General features: G+C 47.8%; 1 protein-coding gene across 1 annotated transcript in view; it reads right to left on the bottom strand.

Moving 5' to 3' along the window:
- Positions 1 to 16705, bottom strand: part of TNFRSF11A (TNF receptor superfamily member 11a) — a gene marked incomplete at both ends in the record, with an annotated part of 56430 nt that extends 39725 nt beyond the window's left edge. Inside the window, one exon of the mRNA XM_082852918.1 lies at positions 16631 to 16705. Within this exon, the coding sequence (XP_082709044.1) occupies positions 16631 to 16705 (75 nt within the window). The remainder of the gene's footprint in view (positions 1 to 16630) is intronic.
- Between the last annotated feature and the right edge of the window lie 3163 nt (positions 16706 to 19868).

The following is a 19868-nucleotide window of genomic DNA, read 5'->3' on the forward strand; positions in this document are numbered from 1 at the left end:
TGTATCATCTTTAATTTCTTTCATCAGTGTCTTATAATTTTCTGCATACAGGTCTTTTGTCTCCTTAGGTAGGCTTATTCCTAGATACTTTATTCTTTTTGTTGCAATGGTAAATAGGAGTGTTTTCTTGATTTCACTTTCAGATTTTTCATCATTAGTGTACAGGAATGCCAGAGATTTCTGTGCATTAACTTTGTATCCTGCTACTTTACCAAATTCATTGATTAGCTCTAGTAGTTTTCTGGTAGCATCTTTAGGATTCTCTATGTATAGTATCATGTCATCTGCAAACAGTGACAGCTTTACTTCTTCTTTTCCAATTTGGATTCCTTTTATTTCCTTTTCTTCTCTGATTGCTGTGGCTAAAACTTCCAAAACTATGTTGAATAAGAGTGGTGAGAGTGGGCAACCTTGTCTTGTTCCTGATCTTAGTGGAAATGCTTTCAGTTTTTCACCATTGAGATGACAAAATTCAACACCCATTTATGATAAAAACCCTGCAGAAAGTAGGCATAGAGGGAACTTTCCTCAACATAATAAAGGCCATATATGACAAATACACACAGCTCTTGAAAACAAAATTCTGCTGCTGAAAGTGAGGCTCAGGACTTCCCTGGTGGTGCAGTGGTTAAGAATCCGCCTGCCAATGCAGGAGACACGGGTTTGCGCCCTGGTCCGGGAAGATCCCACAGGCCGTGAAGCAACTAAGCCCGTGCGGCACAACTACTGAGCCTTTGCTCTAGATCCCAAGAGCCACAACTACGGAGCCCTCATGCCACAACTACTGAAGCCCGCATGCCTAGAGCCCATGCTCCGCAACAAGAGAAGCCACCACAAGGAGAAACCCACACACCGCAATGAAGAGTAGCCCCTGCTCACTGCAACTAGAGAAACCCCGTGCGCAGCAACGAAGACCCAACGCAGCCAAAAATAAATAAATTACCTATAAAAAAAAGTGAGGCTCAACTGTTCTCTGATTGGTACAATATGAAAAGATGTGTCTGTTTGAGAAGAATGTGAAGAATATCATGACCATCATGAATACTATTAAAATAATTGACCTGCTACTAAGGGATTGGGGGCATTCTAAAATGCATTTTACGAATGTGTTTCCAGTGATAAAGAGTATTCAGAACTCCAACTCGAAGGTGTTCATCACAGCTGGTCAACTCCTGCTGGTCTCGTTGAAAACCCACTAATATGAATCAACCCCCTCCCCACATACAGACCACTCCCCATGAAGGGGTAGTGAGTTGATTTCCTCACTATGCAGACACTAGAGTAAGGCCAGTCATTCCTTTGACTGAGTCATTTGCCTTATCTTGTAAGATGCCTTTTCATTTGATTATGACCAGAAGACAAATTTTGGCCTGGTCTAGGGTTTAATAATACAAAGTACCAGTCTCTTAAAAAGCTCTGCTATCATCACATCTTCAAAGCTGTCTTTACTGAGCTCTCATATATCAATACTTGTGCAAGGGATTGGCTTGTGTAGGAAAGGGAATGAGTCCATCCTTACCCTCTCAAAGTGTGTCGCAGCAGAGGACACAGGCAGATAGAGGAGAGAAAACTAACAGATAGAGACCCACAGGACAATACAAGACCTGGTGCACTGGAAAGATCAAGTTCCACCAAGTCCCTGGATGTAACCCTCACTGGCCACGGACTGGGAAGGGGAGGGAACCCGGCCTGGGATACACGGGAAGGAATCACAGAGGGAGATGCACAAAGTCCAGAGGACAGGGGCAAGGGCAGAGGAGTGAAGAATGGGGCTTGGGCTGGTGGAGGGGGAGAGGAGGGGCAGTGGGAGACCTGGGGCAGATGCGGAGGCAGGGGAGTGGGGTCCTGGGAAGAGGCAGCTGTAGAAGGGCGGTCATTTTTAGCAGCACCATGGAGTGTACTGCAAACAATGGTGGAACGAGAAGGGCCAATAAGAAGGTGTGAACTCCTTTTGGCAATGAACAGTGTCTGATGGAGGGAATGACTGGTGTCTTATGGAAGGAATAGCCATGTAAAGAGCTGGCATGAACAAACAAGGTAGGGAGTCTGGATCTTGCAGGAGGAGCAAAGAAAGCGGCTTATCTCAGGGAGATGAGAAAGGGCTGTCTCCATCGTGAAACACTGAATTTAGGTCTTTTAATGCCAGTCCTTTGAAAACCCGTTTTCAAAAAAACTTTGGGGGCACTTTAATTAAAAACTGTTTTTATTGGGGTAAAAATTATATATATATATATATATATATATATAAAAAAACTAAATTTGTCATTTAAACCATTTTTTTAGTGTACAATTCAGTGGCATTAATTACATTCATGATGTTGTATAACCGTCACCATGGTCTCTTTCCAGAACATTCTCATCATCCCAAACAGAAACTCTTTTAACCATTACACAGTAACTCCCCACTTTCCCCTCCACCTGGGAACCCTGGAGTTAAACAATAATGCCCCATTTTCTCCAGCCCCTGGTAACCTCTATTCTGCTTTCTGTCTCTGTGAATTTGACTATTCTAGGTACCCCATATAAGCGGAATCATACAGTATTTGTCTCTTTATGTCTGGCTTATTTCACTTAGCATGGTCTTCAAGGTTCATCCATATTGTAGCATGTATCAGAACTTCATTCCTTTTTCTGGAAGAATGATATTCCATTGTATGTTTGTTTATCCATTCATCTGTTGATGGATACGTGGGTTGTTTCCACCTTTTCTGTGTTGTGAGTAGTGCTGCAGTGAACACTAGCACACAAATATGGTCATTCTATGTTCAGCTTTTTGAGGAACTACCAAACTTTCTTCCATAGTACTATTTTAATACATTCCCACCAAAAATGCGGGAGGGTTCCAATTTCTCCACATCCTTACCAACACATTATTTTCCATTTTTTTGGTAATAGCGATCCTAATGGGTATGAAGTGGTCTCTCAGTGTGGTTTTGATTTGCATTTCCCTAATGCCTAACGATGCTGAACATCTTTTTTATGTGCCTTTTGGCCAGTTTTGGAGAAATGTCCACTCAAGTCCTTTGCCCATTTTTATGGGGTAATTTCATTTTGCATGGACCTGTTCACAGGACTCAATTTAGCTGTCAACAGCATTGACTTATTATATAGGACTGGAATGGTTATTAGAGGGCTGTAGGACCCTTGGGTTCATTTTAACCAACTTGAAAGAAATCTTTGATTTTCCTGTTTAAGAAAAACTTTCCCAGTCTAAACGGCATCATTGCATGGCTCTCTAGAAAACAATCAAGGAGGTTTAGCATTTAAGTAAGATGTGCTCAGTGAGTTTACAACCTAAAAGTGGAACAAATTAAATATGCATTCACTTACTCCTCAAAGGTTAACTGAACACATCCTATGTGCCAGACACAATTTTAAGTTTTTTGGATACAGCAGATACTAGACAGAGAGAGTCCTTGCTTACATTGTACTTCTTGGGAGAAGAGTGACAGTAAACAAACATGTAACGGAATCTGGTTGGAATGACTGCGATGAAAAAAATAAAACAGGATAAGTAAGGTAATGGGATTATGAGGGGGAGCCTCATCAGATGAGATGATCTTTTGAGTGGAGACCTGCATGAAGTGAGGGAACAAGCCAAATTAATAGCAAGTGTCAGGTAGAGCAGTAGTTCAGGTGGACAAAAAAGCATTTGCAAATGCCCCGGGAGGGTGTGTGCCTGGCTGGACCAGGAACAGCAGGAAGGCCTGTGTGACTAGCGCAGCGAGGAGAGGCTGGAGTATAAATTCACACAACTGATGACATAATTTACCCAGATCGTGAGTTAACATGCACCTGCAGCTCCAGGACTGTGTGATACTGACTTTAGGTTCGTAGTGGACATAACGTTTTAAATAATAAGCACTTCATACTATTTTTATCACCAGGCAGGAAATATAATATTTGCCATAAGAGTTTTTAATTTTTACATTTTTTTTTTTGCGGTACGCGGGCCTATGGCTCACGGGCCTAGCCGCTCTGCGGCATGTGGGATCTTCCCGGACCGGGGCACGAACCCGTGTCCCCTGTATCGGCAGGCGGACTCTCAACCACCGCGCCACCAGGGAAGCCCTTAATCTTTACATTTAATTGTGATAAAATACTCATAACATAAAATTTGCTGTCTTCACCGTTTTGCCACCAGATTTAAAAAAAAATAGATATTATACAGAGAAAAAAATCTGACTCAGGTCAGGTTTGATTAAAAAAAAAGAAAAAAAAACCCTTAAAAATGTAGAGTAATTGTGGCCTATTAGAAGTCTGGGTATGTTCACCTTTTCGATTTAGCAAACGTTACGGTTGACTTCATGAGCTGTCTTGAAAGTTGCTTTTTATGGCCCCATCAGTATTTTTTTTCTCTGACCACCTTGATTCCAGATAAGCTCCTTTAAGAAAAGAAGTGCTGCACTTATTTAGACAGGAGCATATCAAAGGTCTACTGATTTTTGCTCAACTCTCCTTCTTACTTTCCTCCCAATGTATTTATTATCTCTGCTCCTAGACAAGAAAACATAGGGCCTAAGGGAAAATGAAGAAATAACTTTGCACGTCAAAACTTTAATTGCAAGTTTCTTTGTCTTCCGGGGAGATAAAGGGTGAGAAAAGTCTGCAGCTGTGAGCTACCTGCAATGAAGGTCCAAGGAAGGTTAGCTTCCTAAACACAGTAATTAGGATGGGTTTGCCTTGTCCTCACATCGTCACCCCACAGGCTCCAGTGAATGCCCCTTTATTCTCCTAGTGCGAAAGGATTTTTTTTTTTTTTGGCCATTCTTGAATTTTTTTTTTTTAACTTTTATTCATTTGAGATGAGAACTGCTTTCTCTTCTTTCCTGTAGTAAGCGCTAATGGCCCCTGTGCTTCCAAGCGTGTGCTGGTCTGCTGGATGCCAAGGACCCTCCTAGGCTCTGCCTCCATACTGGGGGTGGACCAAGCTAATAAGGTGGTTAGCCCCCAAAGTGGCCGGGGCAGGGACTAGACTTCCCCCCGCCCGCCTCTTAAAAGTGCACAGAATCACCTGGAAATCTCATTAAAAGGTGATTCTCATTGGGTAGGTGTGGGGTGGGGCCTCACCCTGCAGTTCTAACAAGCTCTCAGGTGATGCTCATACTGCTGGTTGTTGAGTGGCAAGGTCAGAGATCGTTCAAGACCAAGATGAAGTCCAGCGCCTCAGCAAGGCTCCCCGGGCCCGCACGTGTGCTCAGTCTCACCCCAACCCCTCCTCCTACTGTCTCCTCAGCAGCCCTGCCCTGGATCCTAGGCCTAAAACACACTGCGGCCCCCGGCCTCCACGCGCTCCATTTCGTCCAGCCAACCCGTGTCATCCTACTCAACCCTGGAGCCTAAGTCAACCAGTCTGACACATGACCTTGCCCACACTGGCCACTTTGGTTTAACCTCAGATCTCACACCTGGACTGGTTAGCCCCTTGCGCTAGATGATCTCACATCCACCAGGACTGTCTCCTGTCCCAATCCCTTTGATGCTCTACGGTTGTCTTTCGTGTGTCTGCTCCTCCTGGTAGACTGAAAGCTTGCAACTAGGCCCTCAGCACACCGCCCCTCCCCCCAGTCGCCTGTCCCCAGCATTTTTCAACAGACGGCCCTACACCACTTTCAGGGTCACCCCCCGCTCAGGATCCTTGATTAACTCGCCGGCATTCCAAGCCCCCTAACCTGGTTTTGCGTCCCCCGTGCCTGCTGACCACCCACACGCCACTCTACTAAGCACGCCTGCTCCTGTGCCAACCCTGTCCCCATGCTTTGCTCGGCTCTCCCCGCCTCTATCACCAATCCAAACGCCAGCCCTCCCTCCTGACTTGGCCCATCCCACCTCTCCTGGGGAGCCCTGCCCGGGGACTCTGACCCACGAGACCCTCCACCCTTCCTGTATCCCACCATGTATCTCATGTATCCCACATCTCACACGCTCTGATGGCCTCACAGGGCCACATGCAAGGACATCAACTAGATTCGAAGCTTCCGGAAGGATAAGCCAGTGCTGGCGACTGAGCAGGTGCCCACAGGATTCTGGACCTGGGGGGAGATGCAGCAGGGGGACCCTCCCCGTCGAGGTGGCTGGGGCACCAGGCACCACTGCCCTGGCCTCCGGAATAATCACTGTCACGCTCGGCACCCTTCATCTATCTTGCTTTTCAAGACTTTACACCCCACACCTAGTGCTATCCCTGGACTTGTTTGAACTCGTCTCTCTTCTTCCCTTTTTTTTTTTTTCTTTTTAACACAGTTGAGCTTCATCTTCTCTTGTCTCAGCCACAACTAACCTACACTTTTTTAAAAAACAAACCATAATTTAAAAAGAGTCATGTACCACAATGTTCACTGCAGCTCTACTTACAATAGCCAGGACGTGGAAACCACCTAAGTGTCCATTGACAGACGAATGGATAAAGAAGATGTGGTACATATATAGAATGGAATGTTACTCAGCCATAAAAAGAAACGAAATCGAGTTATTTGTACTGAGGTGGATGGACCTAGAGTCTGTCATACAGAGTGAAGTAAGTCAGAAAGAGAAAAACAAATACTGTACGCTAACACATAGATATGGAATCTAAAAAAAAAAAAGGTTCTGATGAACCTAGGGTCAGGACAGGAATAAAGACGCAGACGTAGAGAATGGACTTGAGGACATGGGGAGGGGAAGGGGAAGCTGGGACGAAGTGAGAGAGTGGCATGGACATATATACACTACCAAATGTAAAACAGATAGCTAGTGGGAAGCAGCCGCATAGCACAGGGAGATCAGCTCTGTGCTTTGTGACTGCCTAGAGGGGTGGGATAGGGAGGGTGGGAGGGAGGGAGACGCAAGAGGGAAGAGATATGGGAACACATGTATATGTATAACTGATTCACTTTGTTATAAAGCAGAAACTAACACAAAGTTGTAAAGCAATTATACTCCAATAAAGAATTTAAAAAATATATAAAACAAACTCAACCACTCAAAATTATTCGGTACCTTTAAGCGCTGCACTGTGCCAGGTACGGGAATCTGACTCTCCTCCACTGCCATGTTCACAGAGCAGTGCCTCTCGATCCTTACCGTGAAAAAGAATCAACGGGAAATCTTTCTAAAATGCAGATTTTCTAACAAGCTCCCAGGTGATGCTGACACTGCTGGTCTTTGAGTAGCAAGGTCAGAGATTACATTAAAGACCGAGAGCCAGAACTTTCTCATGTTCCCAAACGCTGTACAGTTGTCTCCATTTACGTAATGGACATTGAGAACAACCTCGCCCATCACTGGAGACAGACACCATTTATCTTGAGTGGGCCTCATGCAACACCTACTGCGCGCCAGGCACCATGCTTGAGGCTTTCCCTTCCTCATATCTCTGCTTCCTCACAAAGAGACAAGGCAGCCCATTCAGATAGTTAGTGATAAGCCGACTGGCACAGTGCCAGACACAGAGCAAATGCTCGGATTCTAGGTAAATTAATGAATAACTTTTCCTGAAGGACTGTTGTGATCTTATAACTTCCCTTTACAGAAAACTGTGATGGTTTCCTACTAGCTCTGAATCAAATTCACACTCCCAAGCATGGACTTGGAAAGGTTGCACCAACTGGGGGCAAAATTAGAGACACCCTGGGAGAAAGGGGTTGCAAAATGAGGATCAGAAATCTCCTCCTGGGCTCAAATTGTCTTTTCTAATAGGGATAGAACACAGGTCCGCCTAATCAACACACAACACAGCTGCTCCAGCCTCCTATGCTGTCCCTTGTGCTGGGAACAGAATGCCTCTCACACTGGATGAGGCCCCTTTCACCAGGCCACCCTGGACTCGCTGTTCAGGCACAGAGGAGCCGGGTGCCGGTCACACCTGCATTCCCTTGCCCGTGAGGACTGCTCCATGCAGTTAAGATGACTAGTTGTGGGCTTCCCTGGTGGCGCAGTGGTTAAGAATCCGCCTGCCAATGCAGGGGACACGGGTTCGAGCCGTGGTCCGGGAAGATCCCGCATGCCCGTGGAGCAACTAAGCCCGCGCACCACAACGACTGAGCCTGCGCTCTAGAGCCCGTGAGCCACAACTACTGAAGCCTGTGTGCCTAGAGCCCGTGCTCTGCAACAAGAGAAGCCACCGCAATGAGAAGACCGCACACCACAACGAAAAGTAGCCCCCGCTCGCCACAACTAAAGAAAGCCCAAGTGGCAACGAAGACCCAATGCAGCACGCCCCCCCAAAAAAAGTCCTCCTTCTAGAACTTGCAATCTCCTAAAAAAAAAAATATATGACTGGTTGTGCATTCTAGTGCTTTGGTTATTTGTAATTTTACAACTAAGTAGGACCTCAATGGCCTGGTCACAGGGATCCCAACTGGGACAGAGAAAACCTAAGCCCATCAGAAGGGGCACTTTCCCCCCACCCCACCCTGTCCAGGACAGAGCCTGGCAGGTGGCAGAAGTGGGATAAACATGGCCTGTGAACTATCTTGACAAACGCAGGAGCAGGGCTATAGTCAGTGGTACAGTACAGTTTATTTCTGATGGGGGTGTGCGTGGCATAGAGGAGTCAGAGATGCCTTTGCTTCAGGAAGTGGCAAAGATGATTCAAAATGTCACATTTCTTTTCCTCCTGAGTCAGGGACCAACTGGCACATGGACCCTATGCTGAGACTGCTCAGGGTGCCTGTTTAAACTCAGCCTTAAAGTCACAGTGTTCTTCCTTCTGCTCAATGACAGTTAACAACAGAAAGGCCTCAATGAATGTACCTCCTTGAGCCGAGCCCCACGAATGCAAACTGGTTATGCTATTTCCCAAAACGCTAAAAGAGCTTGCTTCTGCCCACCCCCCCACCACGTCCTGGAAGTTTCTTTCTCTGCTGCTTACCTGTCGTACAGGCGACTGCATAAGCAGTTTCCCTGAGGGGTTAATGCCATGCCACTGGGCGGACACGTGGGAGGGGTTCCAGCTCTGCCACTTATGAGCTGTGCAAACTGGACCTCTCTGTGCCTCACTTTTCTCATCTTCCTGGCAAGGTGGAGTGAGGATTAGAGAAAATCTATGTAAAGCACCTAGCACATGCCTGGCACACAGGACGGAGTCAGCAAGAGGCAGGTGCTTTCAGTACATTAACCACATATATTAACTTACAGCTGAGCTCAAAATCTTTTTATGGAATCCCACGTCTACAGCAACGGTTCTCAAACTCGAGTGTGCGTCGGAATCCCCTGCAGAGGTGGTTAAATGGTGTCTGATATAGTGGGCCTGGGGTGGGGCCCGAGAACATGCATTTCTAACAAGTTCCCAGCTGCGGATGCTGGGTCCAGGGCCCCCCCTCCACAGGGCAGAGTCCCAACACCCTCCTGAGGTTTGTCCGTGACTAACCAGCACCCCTCCCATCCCCAGCTGGCCTTGGCCTTTCCTGGTCTCTGGCCAGCTCTGGGCCCCGGACAAACGGACAGGACTTGAGTTTCCCCTGTTTGGCTCTGCTTGTCCCACCTCTGCCCCTTCCCCTGCTCACTCTGCCCTCAGACTCATGTCTGTCCCTCCAGGCCCAGACAGGCGCCACCTGCCCAGCTCTCCACGGCAACGCTGCGCGCTCTGCGCTCCCACGGCGTCTTGCCCTCGGCAGCTTTAGACCTACTTAACTGCAAGGACTGAAGAGGGGGCTGTCTTATTTTCCCTACTAGGTGGGGAACTCTCCCGGGCACAGGCTGTGGGGTAAGTCTGACGTTTTCCAGAGCGTCTTATGGAAGTGCAAAACCAGGGTCCAGAGAATTGAAAGGAAAAAAGGCTGACAGAGAGGTTAAAGGAAGTAGCATGAATAACCCGAGCAAGGGGAAGTAGTGGGCTGACAATCTTCAACGAGAGAAACACAAAAATAAAGAAGACGTTGGCCAACTGATCTTTACCCCCATGAAAGAATAAATTTGAGTCATAAATACTGTGTCAAATTGTGACACAGTATTAGATTCTGCTATAGGGAAGTTCCTGCCACTGGGAATTGTTAAATAATGTAGTGGAGTAGCAAGGGTGGGTGTGAATAATCTCTACAAGGCTTGAAAAATGGAACAGATTCTCAATTCCCATGAATGTTTCAGACATGATCCTGTTCTTCTACCTTGGGTACAAAATTGAGAACCCTCGACAGATATTTTTTCAACTGGATATGAATTTGGTGGCTGTTTGTGCTACTTAAGGATACACTTCTAAGTTAGTTGCTAAGTATGTTCCAAGAAGGAACAAATATTTTTTAAAACTCAGAACCTTAGAAAAGTGGCTCATTTCCCATTCTGGGGGTGGGTAACGAGAACCCAGGCTAGCAAACGCTGCAGTGCTAATAGGATTTGTGAGATAGCACATGTCCACTCTCCCTGCTTGCCAGGTTTAACCATCACATTCACAAAAAGTTAGAGTTTTTCTTCCTCATTTTTAATGGAAAGTCTTCAAATTTCTGGTAGCTGGAGGAAGTGGCTCTTGTACTCTCAACACTGCACAGGAAATGTAATGAGTTATTATTACTCTGATGAACCGAAAGGGTAGTTTTTGCAGTCGGTTCTTCCTACCACTTGGAAACCTGGCAGCTCTCTGACTTTGCTTGTGCCAGACGGGCCTCTGTGTCACCTGCTAGCCTAGGACTTTTTGCAGTGGGGAGCAGAAGCGGGGGTGGGCAGAGAGGAAGGGAAACACTCAGCTGAGGCACTAATAGCCACCAGGAAAAGGTGTCTCATGCAAGCAAAAAGTTTTTGCTGAGCTGTGGGTCCAAGGTAAACACTGCTTCTGCTGGGGGCAGGTGACCTATCTGAGGCCAGCGTGGGAAGACCACGGTGCAGGCCACACCAGCTCTGATGCTGGACTCTTTGTGGGGGTCACTGACTGCTTATCTCTTTAGTCCTGAGTTTTAAAACTCTGCCTACATCCTGAACCTCTGATTCAAAGACACCTTTAGGTCAGGAAATGGCTCTGAATTGCAGAGCACACAAATTTCCTGCAGAGCCAATGCCTTGGGGCTCTTAGCTTGTTTTTTAACCCCAGTGGGGTCTAAGGACCTTTGCCTCCCAGTAAGATAATCCAAAGCAGATGCGATTCCATATCCTAAACTGTGACCTTCTTTATTGTTTGGGGAAAAAACAATCCTTCTTTACTTGAACCTGAACCTGCTTTGATTCTGATTTGGACTAAGACAGAAGTTTCCTTAATAAACTGTGAAAAAATACAATCAAATGGTCAGCTGTCCTGTTTTGACATCTACCACATTTTTTTTTTTTTTAATAATAGGTCCAACCACATCCTTTGCCCTGTATCTTCGGCGCCCAGCACAGCCTGCTGGCTCTGAAATCGCTCCTGCACTTCTTTCTCTTGCCACCCTCCTGACCCGATTCAAGCCTGTACCAGCTCTTCCCCAAAGCAGGGGCTGTGGCCTCCTTACCACGCCCTGGACCCCCTCCTCCCCCCAGCGCCATGGCACCCTTCCCCATGACCTCCACATCTGACCACGTCCCTCCCCAGCTCACAATACACGGAGATATAATCTAACCTGTTTTCCTTGCACAGAAGGCCCTTGAGTGCTGGCCCCGCCCCCCACCTGCCCTTGGAGCCCAGGAACACTGTCCTCTTCCGAGTCGCCTGAAAACGCCGCACTCGGTCTGGTCTCCCCACCGTTCCCCCCAACCAGGCAGAGCACAAACCAGTCTTGATCCCCTAGCCCACATGCTGCCCCCTTGCCCCTCTTTCTGTGCTTTGGACACACACAACCGCACAGTAAGGAAAAGGGGGTATTTTCCGCCGGCACTTCCAGGCCGGTTAAAGCGCTCTTGTCCTGGGCGCCCACCACACTCTGAAAGCACTCTTGATGGCAGGAGTGTCCCACCGCATTCTGTCTGCACGCATCTAGGCCGGGCGCTTCCGGGAGACGGGGGCTACGCCCCTGCTCTCCGTCTCCTTAGCCTGCTGCAGGGCGGCCCACCTGGAGGAGGCGCTCGCTTCGTTGAGCTAAACGAGCACATCTAACACAAACGCAGTCCTCTTTCTCACTGTTGAGCGCCGTGCCCTGGACGTGGCAGCCCACAGAAATCCCAGGCTGGGGGGCGCCGGTGGCGCACAGGACAAAGACAGAGAGCAGGTTAGCACACGTGCACGCAGACGCGCTCAGACGGCTGCCGGGCGATGAGCGGGGCCAGCAGCCGCTGCCCACGAGAGGGAGGGCAGGGCGCCAGGGAGCCGCGCCCGCCGGGCTCGCGGGCAGGACGCAGCCTGACGGCGCCTCTCGGAACCAGGGCAGAGGAACCGCTGGGCTGCGCGTAACCAAGCCCGCCGCCCACTCAGTGTTAAACCTCAAATGCGCACTGAGAACTTCAGACCCACCCGCTCTTCTGTTTTGCTGCAGTCCACTGTCTCTCTCGTGGTTTCTTCAGGCTCGGGGCTTGGGTTTGGGGGATAGAAAGGAGGAGTTGAGCTTAATCTGTGTTCCTAGCAGTGGGTCCTACAGAAAGCTCCCACGCGGCAGCCAGAGGGAAACACGATTAGGTGCCCAACTTCCTACAAACCAGGTGGAGAATTTACAGGCGCTTGCAGGGAGAATCACCTGGCGCGCGAATCCCACCCACGCCGGCTCTGGGGGCCGGGAGGTGGGGTCAGGTATGCTTCCCTTGGGGGCTGGGGGGCGGCCGCTGCAGGGAGACAGCAGCCAGGCCACAGCTGTCCTGGCGGCCACCTGGCCCGAGGGTAGATGCCCTGGGGGGTGACTCACTCGTAGAGAGGGCAACTGTCAGGGCGGGATGCAGATCCAATCCACAGGAGTCCGCCCAGACAGCATCCTCTGGACACACCGTGTGGAAAAACACACCACTATCTTTTTCCATGCGCTTCAAAGATAGGAAAATAGCATGGGGGGAATTTTAATACTGATCTGGCAGAGAAAGTTCACGTGGTACCTTCTTCAAACAATACTCTGAAAAGGAGGCCCTGGTTTGGAACTCCCCTTTTCATGGCCTCATAAAACACTGATTTATTGACCTTCAAAGACATACCTTTATTGTTTCAGTTTTCCTGGCATATGAATTTCTGGTAGATAACTGAAAAAGCAAGCTCATATTTCCTTATCAACACGGAGAATATGTTCATATTACAGATGTGCCATTTTCGCGGGAAGTGGTGGGAAGGAAATAACAGGGAAGGCATTTGAAACATTTATCAACAAAGTGAACGAAAAGGACACTGATCCCCAAGTCTGTGATTCTCCAAACGAAGTAGTAACTTATGGCCAAGTCTTCCCACTAGGATGGGCTGGCAGGGCAGGAAGACAGCCGGGGCAGGGGCGGTCACCTACCTACCCTACAGTCCCAGTCCCACCCAGGGGATTTCCTCTGCGGGGTGTCCCCACAGGCCTTCCAGGGCCCTACGGCTTATCTGTTTCTGATTAGTCTACATTACCACCTCAACAAGGGCCATACAAGTGTTATCTCAAAAACTATAAATGTTTAGTGTCCTGTCTGTCATGGGGTTTCTTGAATTAAGCTAGCTTTCCAGATGGCTTTGTGCTATCTATAAAGTCATAAACATATGTGGGTTTTCTCTTTTTGGCAAGATTCCTTTAGGCCTAAACCACTGACGCCACCCTCTCAGATAGAAAGCTTTCTTCCCCACAACAGCCTCTTGGGATCATTCCCTCTCTGACCCTTGATTTCCTACCCATCCTCCGAAGACCGCTTCAGAAGCCCCCTCCTCCAAAAGTCCTCCCTGATTCCTCCAACTATATTCCCTCCTTCCTCCACCACCCTCTGCGCTTCTCGTATCATAGGCTGCGTTATTATTATCACAGCTTCACCTGTCTCATCCTCTTGACTGGGCTGTGACCTGTGAAGACCCAGCTATGTCTTCGCCTTGTTTCTCACCAGCACAAGATTTTACATCCCAAATATGTTTGCTGGCCTGGGTAGGGGTGAATCTGCCCTTAGGTCTTGGATATCTAGGGATAAACATGGCTGTGTGATCAATTACCTCAATGAAAACAGCCTGCTCCTAGAGTTTCTTACTTGGAATAAACAGCAGAACTATCAACATAAAAATTTTAAATGTTTTTTTCTGTAGGCAAATACTCTTCTTATGTCTGAACTCAGATTCCCTCACACAGGCGCAGAGAGATATAAGCACAGAGATGTTTTAAAAGGCAAAACTTACAGCCCCCCAGGTAAGTTTAAATCGATTTAATACAATGTAAATGAAGCTAAATACAATACTTGCAGATAAAGCACTTTCCAGAAGCTGTTTTTGCCAACTATTTTACAAAACCAATACCTCCTCCATCCTCCACACTCAACAGTTCTTTAAGCCTCGCCCAGTGTGTGGTAACTAATCGGCAGTGCAATTCTTTTATTTGAACTAATAGATCAGGTTGGCCGAAGAAGCAGTAATTGAACAGAGTGCTTGTAACCACAGTATCTTTGGGGGGTAATACTACAACATTATATCTAGCTCCACCTTTCAGAATTAATAGATTTCCACTGGGGAGACGAGGCACAAACTTACATCATTTGATTAGAGCCATCCCAATATCATTTGATTGTTTCCTGTTTAGGTATGATTTAAAAACGCACATAATATAAGTAGCCAAAAGGGAAAGGCGGGGGGGGGGGGGAGAGATACCACTTGCTGAAAGATAGCTCTGAGAAATAAATGCTTTGATAGCAAATGAGTTCATGTTAGAACGTACTGCATTTTACACATATATGTACATATGTAGTTTTTGCAATAACACTGTGAGATGCTTTTTTTTTTTTTTTTTTTGTGGTACGCGGGCCTCTCACTGCTGTGGCTTCTCCCGTTGCGGAGCACAGGCTCTGCGGCCATGGCTCACAGGCCCAGCCGCTCCGCAGTATGTGGGATCTTCCCGGACCGGGGCACGAACTCGTGTCCCCTGCATCGGCAGGCGGACTCTCAACCACTGCACCACCAGGGAAGCCCCGAGATGCTTTTTTTTAAACTGTGTAGTGAGCAGGTCTTTCTCAGGTGGCTAGCTGTTCACTGGAGCCCTAGTCCTGTGGTTCAAATAAGGCAGCACCCTGTCCAACCTGTTGAACACTTAATTAAGCAACACCTGAAGTGTTTAAAATGAAAAATTCCAGCAGGCTTTTCCGCCTTCTTTGCCCTCAACCATTCCTAGAGACTCATACAAGTAGAAACGAAATAGACTAAATCTTCCTGAGAATTGTCTGCTCCAGCCTTATAGCACGTTCCTGTTATTTCTGTCAAGGCTCTAATCCCAGGCTGGCTTCCCCCTCTCTCCTCACTCCAAACACAGTTCTCCAAGTGCTGTTCCCCTTGTCTTCTTGGAGTCTCGAGCTGTTCCCCCGAAAGCTGTTAACAAGAGCCTAAGCCAGTCTTTACAGAGAAGGGAAATCTGAAACTGCTGAAACCCAGAAAACCACCAATATTTACCCTTCCCTACAAGGCTTTCATAGTATTTGTGGTGCTGGGCTTCCTACACTACAGCTCTCCTCCGGGGAGGGCAGAAAACCAGTAACTGGTTTTATTTATTTGGCAGCTGTACCGAGTGATCTTGTAAAGAAATCTCTTCTGAGAGGACTTGGGGTGGGGAGGACAACAGGACATAGGAAGATGCTCTTGTTCTGGCCCCCCCCCCAGACCTCTTCACGCCCTTTATCAGCCCTGTGGGCCGCCAGGGGAGCCCCGGGTGCCTCCTGGGTTGGGAGCCCCAGCAGGGCCTGGCCCCAGTGAGACTAACCACTGCCCGCTGTGCCCGCCGGCCCGTCCCAGTCCCATCCCGGCTGAGCGCACGGAGGACAGGGCTGTTTCTGGCTCCCCTACTGGCTTGAAGCACCCCAGGTCCCTTGGTGTCTCCAACTGTGAACACTATTTTGTCCTAACATCATCAGAGGGTTCTGAGAACAAGTGATTCTATGTCATTCTGGGCCAGAATCTGAGCCGGTGGACCTTAAACTGTAGAGAGGAGTCGGAGGGGAGAAGGGAGACATAAAAAAGAGGGGAGCATAAGAAAGAAATCTGATGTCAGCCTTTCTGAAGAAACTACCAAATCCTGTTTCACCACACGCCCGGGAGGCGAGCATCGCTCTAGTCTTCAGACTACCAGGGAAGCTGAGGTGGGGAGAGCGTGTAAAGCCCAGTTAGAGGGAAGGACCGAGAGCTCCGGCGGGTCCAAAATGGCCCGAAAGGAGAAATCGTATGTTGGGATGGTTACTTAACGTGGGCACTGTCCGCGGCTCCGAATTTTTCCCTCGCTGCTTCTCCTGTTCGTGGGGGAAGGGTCTGTGTCCACGCCGCTGCCTCCGCAGCAGCTACACTGCGGGGGCACCTCGCAGACACTCCAGAAATGTTTAGAGAATAAACGGCACCACCAAAGCCTGCCATTAAGTGGGACTTTTGGAAGCGCCCGTGTCCGGGTGCTGGGGTCCCGCAACTCCCCGTTCTGCACCCCAGTTCCCCTCCACTCGCCCGTTCCCTCCTTCCACCGTCCAACGCGCACCCCCCCCCCCAGATCTCCGCCCTCCAAATCCTCAGCTCCTGCGGCTCCGTCCAGGTCTCGGGACGTCTGGCAGCCGCCGCGCCGCGTCCTTCCCCAGTTCCCGCGAAGGCGTCGGGCGCGGGACCCGGCGCGCGGGGAGCGGGAGCCGGGGCAGCCCCCCTTACCTGCAGCCGGCCGAAGAGCGCGCAGAGCGAAAGCAGCGCGGGCAGCGGGCGGCGCCGCCGGGCGCGCGGGGCCATGGCGCGGAGGGGCGGGCTGGGCGGCCCACTCTGCGGCCTCTGCTGCCCAGGCGGCGCGGCAGCCCGGAGCCTCGGGGTCGGTCCTCCCCGGCGCCTCCGGGCCCCGCCCCGCCCCGCCCCGCCCCACCGTCGCCCGGCGCCGCCCCGCCCCGCCCCGCCCCGCCCCGCGCCGGGCACCTGTTCCCGCCCGCCCGCCCGCCAGGTGGTGCCCGAACGAGGCGGGCGGTGTCCGCTTCCCGCGCCTTGTTGGGGGGTGGGGGGACGGAGAGGATGCCGGGAGGTGAGGGTCGCGGGGGGCGACCTGGGGTGCTCTCCGCGCCCGCCGCCCGCGTCTTCTGCCGCACTGTGCACCCCTGTACGCAGGTTTGCCTGCGACCTGCCTTCGGGTGTCTTTCACGGTCACAGACGCGGCCGGCCTGCATCCCAGGACTGTTGGGGCCGGACTCCCGGGGAAGGAAGACAGCCCGGCGGCCTGGCCCCCGCCTCGCGCCCGCGCTCAGGCTTCCACTGCGGGGCCTCCCAAAGTAGGTGCACCTCGACCAAGAGTTAACGAGGAGAGGGTCTCCATTGGAGATTCCATAGAGCTCAGTGAAAGGATCAACCCAATATAGCGTCGAGCACGCTTCATCATATCCCTCGTTCAGTCTTCCGGCCAGAAGCCACTTCCTCTTGCCTCCTCCAAGCTGTCAGCCGCCACGCTGTCTCCGCCCCCTGCCTCATGTGCTTAGGAGTACGTCAGCTTTCACGTGCCAGGTGGATACTGGATGCACACGTACACCCAAGCCTTTGCACAGATAACTTTTCTGTGTGAAAACACTGGTCCTCAGGTCAATAGAATGTATTGTTTTGAGTTCCAGAAGCATCAACCTGTCTTAGCTTTTAGCCCAGCAAGTGGTGTATCTTAGTGAATATTCCATGTGCACTTGGAAAAACTGTATTTCACTGTGGCTGGTGAAGTGTTTTATAAATGTCAATTAGGTTAAATTGGTTGAAATACCCATATTGATTTTCTGTCTATTTGTGAGAAAACTGGAAATTTCCAACAAAAACTGTGGATTTGTCTATTTTTCTTGATCTGTCAGTTTTCTTATTTCATGTTTTTGAAGCTCTGATTAGAGGCATAAACATTCGGGATTACTATGTCTTTTTGATGAATTGATCCTCTTATCATTATTACATGTTCTCCTTGATCGGTGGTTAAATTTTGGTTTCTGAAACCTTTGATACTGTATAGCCCTTCACCTTTCTTATGAATAGCATTTACATGGTATATCTAATTCTGTCATTTTACTTATCTATGTCTATTTAAAGTGACAGCATGTAATTGGGTCTTGCTTTTTCAATTTATCCAGTTTGACAATCTCTGTCTCTTGATTGGAGTGTTTAGGCCATTCACATTTAATGTGATTATAGATATGGTGAAGTTTAAGTCTTGCTATTTGTTTTGTTTGTTCCATCTTTGCTCCTTTTTTTCCTCTTTTCTTACCTTCTTTTGGATGATTTGAGTATTTTTAGGATTCTGTTTTTTCTCCATTGTTAGCTTATTTTATATACCTCTTGTTTTGTTCTTTTTAGTTCTGGGTTTACAATATGTATCTATGACATCACAGTCTACCTTCAGATAAAATTCTGCCACTTCAGGTATATTGTAAAAACCTTGGAATGACATACTTCCATTTCCCCCTCCCACCTTTGTGCTATTGTAATCATGCTAGTTGCTTTACTTTGTAACTCCCTGCTGTGCAGCTTGATTGGTACACTGCCCAGTTACTTCTGTGCTTTTTGGAAAGCAGTCTGGTAGTGTTGATTAAAAAAAAATAAAAGTGCAAATATCCTTTGACAAAGCAATTCCATACAATAGTAAAGGAAACAAGTTACAGAGTAATACCATCCCATGTTGTAAACAATAATCAGAAACATTTATTTACCTAAGCAGAGGAAGTTTCTGGAGAGACAATAATAGTAGCAAACACTAACAGCATCCTTACACTTACAAATTCATTGAATCCTCACAACAGCTTTGTAAAAAATACTGTCATTAGTCCCATTCTACAGATGAGGAAACCGAGGCATAGAGGTTAATAACTTGCCCTAGGGTCACTTGCCAAAAAGTGAGAGAGCTGGGATTCAAGCCCCTGGCTATCTGGCTCTGCAGTGTGAGTTCTGCCTTACTAAGCACCAATTTATTTTTCAGGTTTTTAAAAATTGAACTGTAGTTGATTTACAATATTTTGTTAGTTTCAGGTGTACAACAAAGAGATTCAGTTATATATATATTCTTTTTCAGATTCTTTTCCATTATAGGTTATTATAAGATGTTGAATATAGTTCTCTGTGCTATATAGTAAATCCTTGTGGTTTATTTTATATACAGTGGTTTGTATCTGTCAATCTCATCCTCAAAATTTATCCCTCCTCCCCCTTTCCCCTTTGGTAACCATAAGTTTGTTTTCTATGTAAGTCTGTTTCTGTTTTGTAAATAAGTTCATTTGTATCATTTTTTTAGATTCCACATATAAGCAATATCATATTTGTCTTTGATTCACTTCACTTAGTATGATAATCTCTAGTTCCATCCATGTTGCTGCAAATGGCATTATTTCATTCTTTTTTATGGCTGGGTACTATTCCATTGTGTGTGTGTGTGTGTATATGTATCTATATACATACAATATATATCACATCTTCTTTATCCATTCATCTGTTGATGGACACTTAGGTTAAAGCACCTAATTTTTAACATTAGGTGAGTTCCAAAAGGAAAAGGAGAAACTGATAATTTTAACTTTTGATGTTCCTAAGCTATTTACACTGAGGAAAAAGTACTTTTACATTTTAACTGACAGGTCTGTAAATTTGGTAAACAGATGTTAAAACTCCAGATGAAGTAAGTACAGGAATGGTAAAAAATACAGATTAAAAAATATTTATCTGGCCTACTGTTGTCTTGAATGTGGAGACAGGCTTTCTGGTAACAGTAGTGTGTAAGATTATGATTTTGATAAAAGGAACTGACTTGTGGGAGAGGGTACTTTCACTGTGGCACTTTATGAGAAATACCAAGGGTTACTCCTGGCACATTTCCAACATCAACCCCTTTTTTTTTCAGAGAAGTTTAGGGGACTTAAAACTTCTGCTTGGAAAGCCCCAGAGGTGAGTGTGC

The sequence above is a fragment of the Leucopleurus acutus genome, assembly GCF_964270905.1.
Source record: "Leucopleurus acutus genome assembly, chromosome: 13".
Lineage (NCBI taxonomy): Eukaryota > Metazoa > Chordata > Mammalia > Artiodactyla > Delphinidae > Leucopleurus > Leucopleurus acutus.